The following is a 4,014-nucleotide window of genomic DNA, read 5'->3' as shown; positions in this document are numbered from 1 at the left end:
GTTTACAATTAGCAGTCCTTTCAGCAGAGAGCTGCCCTTGTTTGCCAGTTGGTCCGCTTCACCGTTTGACTTTCTAAGAATATAATAAAACTTTCATGTATCAAAATCTAGTAGGACTCTCTTCAGCCTGTCCAGTATTTTGTTAAGGTTGGCATTGCTGAATAGGTTTCCCATCTTTAGGCTCTTTATTATTAACTCTGAGTCTCCAAAAACTTGGAGGTCTTTAACTGCTTTATCTCTTGCAATGTGGCAGGCTTTGAGTAGCCCAAGAATCTCTGCTTGATTGTTGGATTTCTGGCTGAGTCCCCACCTGAACCAGTCTTTTGCAATCCCATCGGTGGAGTATATGACCCCCCCGCACCTGCATCTCCGGGGTTCCCTTTGGATGCTCCATCAAAGAAAATTGTGGTTAAATTTTGTGACCACCACCAAATTTGGAATTTGTCATCTTCTTCTCTTATGCGCCATTCCTAATTTGCCTTTTGTGGAGAGAAGAGATGCTTGTGCGGACAGGGCTCTAGCGCGCCAAGCCATCTTTTTTCTTTAGGCAAGAGCAATGGATCTTCTTTAAAATACTGCTGTTGGACTGCTTCCAGTAGGAAAGATTTAGCTTTTACTGCAACTTGCAGTGGAGTGTGCCTCATATCTCTGAAAATCTGCTAATTTCGAGCTAGCCAGAGCTGCCAGCACACATACTTTGGGATAGCTGTCCATATTTTTTTCCAGATTGATTTGAGAGGGATGCACTGAGGATAGATACTGTTCCAAGTGGCATATAGATCTGCAACAGAGGTTTGTGAAGGCATAGTAATTTGAAAATTATGAAAAATAATACTCCATACCTCTTTTGAAAATTTGCACTCCAAGAAAAGGTGCTGGGCTGTTTCGGAATTGCTGCTGCATAGAACACATCTGTGCGGTCCTGCTATATTCCTTTTTTCCAGGTTGTCGCCAGTTAAGACTTTGTTATGGGCCAGGGTCCAGAAAAAGAAGTTCACTTTTGGAAGGGCTAGAGGATCCCAGACATTCTTCCAAAAGGCCGGGTTTTGACTGCTATTTCTTGAATCCTGCAATGCTCTATATCCTGTTGCTGTCGTGTAAACTCCGGACTGACCCCATCCCCATTTGTCTTTCATGTTTCTGTTGGTGGGCGCTGCTTCCTCCAGCAAATCTTCAAGCAAAATTTGTTGGTGTGTTAACCTCTCTGGGACTCCATGGAAATCCCATCCTATCCAATCTCCACGATGATCCCACTTTGACAGTTCGAAAATGGTATTAACTCCTGCCTGCTTCAGCCAATCCCTGAGATCAGCTATGTCCTCATTATCCTTCAGGGGTTCTTTCCCCATAATTATGTCATTCCACAGTTGGGTGCGCTTGCCATTGCCCGGAATCCTGTAGGCCTGTTTGTTGAAAAACTTACTACTCCTGCAGCATAATTTCCACACTTGCGTGCTGTTGGCTACATTTGCATTCTGAAGATTGCTAAGGGCTTTGTTTGGTCTGTATTTGGAGCTCAGCAATACACTAACCGGATGAGTGGGTTCATGGATCAGTTTCCATAAGATCTTTCCCCCCATTGCTAAATTTACAAGAGCTGGATCTCTGATTTGCAGGCCTCCATCTGCCTTTGTTTTTTTACCACTTCCCATTTCACCAGATGTATTTTATTTTCATTTCCCTTTCCTCCCTGCCACAGGAAGTCTCTGAGCAATTTGGAAATTTGATCTGAAACATTTCTTGGAGCTAAGAGGAACGCTGCCTGATAGATTGGTAGCGCCGACAGCATTGCTTTGATTAGAATTACTTTGCCTCCCTTCGTCAGCCAGTGGCCTCCCCACGCTGCAATTTTAGCTTTGATTTTCGAGATTATTTCACTCCAAAGCGATCTTCTATTTGCTCCTGATATTATGGGAAGGCCCAGGTACTTGAATCTGTCCCAGTTTACTTGTCCTTTGAATCCAAGGAGAGAGGTTATGTCAGAAAGCTCCCTCTGATCAATGTTCCAGCTATACACTTCGGTTTTATTCTCGTTTATTAATGCCCCAGAGGCTCTGCAATAATTATTGAGGACTGCTTTTATGGCTCTGGCGATTCTAATGGAGGCTCCGCCTAGAAGAAGTGTATCATCGGCAAACAACGCGTGGTTCTGGGCTTCGACTCCGTGGCAGGGCTTGAGACCCGGGATGCTGCCTTTTATTTTTTCCGCAGACAATTTTCGACTGAGCGATTCTGCCATTAAGATGTACAGGGATGGGGAGAGGGGGCATCCCTGTCTGATGCTCCTCTGGCTTTGAAAGAAATTCGTGGGACGGCCATTGACTAATGGGGCGATCCAGGGTTTTTCTATGCAGGCTTTAATAAGATTGACAAATTGTTGCGAAAATCCAAATGAAAGCAAGACCTTGCAGAGGAATGAGCGATCCACTCTATCGAAGGCGCTTGCCATATCTAGCTTGACCAGCATGCCTTTTTCGTTCCGCTGCTTGCTGGAATGGATGATCTCCTGGACCTGAATTACATTGTCTATGATATGTCTGCCTTCAACGAATGTGCCTTGTAGGGGAGAGATCAATTTTTTTAACAACGGCTTAATCCTGCCAGTAATCAGTTTTGCCAGAATTTTATAAGAAGCGTTGCACAACGATATCGGGCTGAACCTTGCGAAAGTCTCCGAATTGGTGTCTTTGGGGATTAGAGCGAGATATGTGGAGTTTGTTCCTCCACCTACCTTGGCTTTTCTCATAAACCAGTGTATCATTTTGCAGAGATCAACTTTTATAATGTGCCAACACGATTTGTAGAAATGGATTGTAAATCCATCAGGCCCGGGAGCCTTGTCTGCATCCATGGACCAAATAACTTTTATAATTTCCTCCTCCGTGGTTGGCCTGCAAAGGGCTGCGTTTTCTTCAGAGCTAATAAGAGTGGGGATATTAGCAGTGAAGTCATCAACTTCTTCATCATTGCTGTGGGTTTCTTCCCTTTAAAGATTCCTGAAGTAGGTTTCTGCAGCTGCTTTGATCTGATTATAACCTTTGCAGACGGTGCCCTCTGAAGTTTTGATCTCTGCTATGTGGTTCCTATTCAATCTTGCTCTGTATTGACGGTGGAAGTAGGAGGTGTTTCGGTCTCCAGCCTTCAACCACAAACTCCTGGATTTTAATCGCCAGTATTCTTCCTCCTTTCTGAAGGTTTGGTGTGCAGAACGTTGGGCTTTCGTTTCCTTCTCCAACAGTTCTGTTGTGATGTCTTTGTTTTCCATCTCTGTTTGCAAAGTCTGCAGTGCATAAAATGTTTCCTTTCTTTGCTCAGTAGGAGTGGATCCTGGTTTCTTTATCCAATTCTTCAACGCAGATTTAGTTGCTTTTAGCTTTTGCTCCCAGACATAACTAGGGGATCCCGTGAATGTTTTGTCCCAGGTTGCCTTTACTGTCTCTGTATAGCCTTCCTTCTCAATCCATAAGGGGCTGAATCGGAAAGGTATGGGCCCTAGATCTTCTTCATCCTCCAGGAGGAGCTGGATGGGTTTATGGTCCGAAGCTAGCTTGGGCAGAATTTTAGTAGTTATTATCTTTTTGTTCATCATTATGGAGCTTTGTACCATGAATCTGTCTAACCGAGCTGAGATATGATCCGTTCCTACTCTATTATTAGACCAGGTGTAAAGGCCTCTGATGGGATTGAAGTCCAGCAAGTCCCAACGCTGAAAGAGTTCCTCCACCTCATCTAGCATGGGGTCTCTGTTACTTGTCCCTCCCCTCTTTTCTTTTGCTTTCATAATGATGTTGAGGTCCCCTGCTATGATAATGTTGCTAGGGGAAGTCTGCTCTAGAAATGCTGAGAGGGAGTTCCAGCATTCTCTCTTTTCATAATAAGAAACAGGAACATAAAGATTAAAAAGGGTAATAGACAGCTTACTTGTTTTATGCATCAGTTCAGTTTGGATCCAATGCTGTGTTTCCTTGTGGTTTTTCAGCTAGAAGAGGTCATCGTTCCAGAGTGTTGCCAGCC

General features: G+C 44.1%; 2 protein-coding genes across 2 annotated transcripts; both read right to left on the bottom strand.

The window, feature by feature from the left end:
• Positions 1-470: 470 nt before the first annotated feature.
• Positions 471-1,652, bottom strand: LOC149146101 (uncharacterized). Its single transcript, XM_089452658.1, has 2 exons — positions 843-1,652; positions 471-656 (listed from the first exon to the last, which is right to left on the bottom strand). The coding sequence occupies exons 1-2, from the start codon at positions 1,650-1,652 to the stop codon at positions 471-473; spliced, it is 996 nt and encodes a 331-aa protein (XP_089308784.1).
• A 1,334-nt stretch (positions 1,653-2,986) lies between these two features.
• LOC149146100 (uncharacterized) lies at positions 2,987-3,781 on the bottom strand. The gene has a single exon (XM_089452657.1). The coding sequence runs from the start codon at positions 3,779-3,781 to the stop codon at positions 2,987-2,989; it is 795 nt and encodes a 264-aa protein (XP_089308783.1).
• Positions 3,782-4,014: the final 233 nt, after the last annotated feature.

This window comes from Pinus tabuliformis, chromosome X (assembly GCF_031772625.1).
Source record: "Pinus tabuliformis cultivar Carrire ecotype Pingquan chromosome X, CPIR1, whole genome shotgun sequence".
NCBI lineage: Eukaryota > Viridiplantae > Streptophyta > Pinopsida > Pinales > Pinaceae > Pinus > Pinus tabuliformis.
This window is presented reverse-complemented; position numbering and strand designations above follow the sequence as displayed.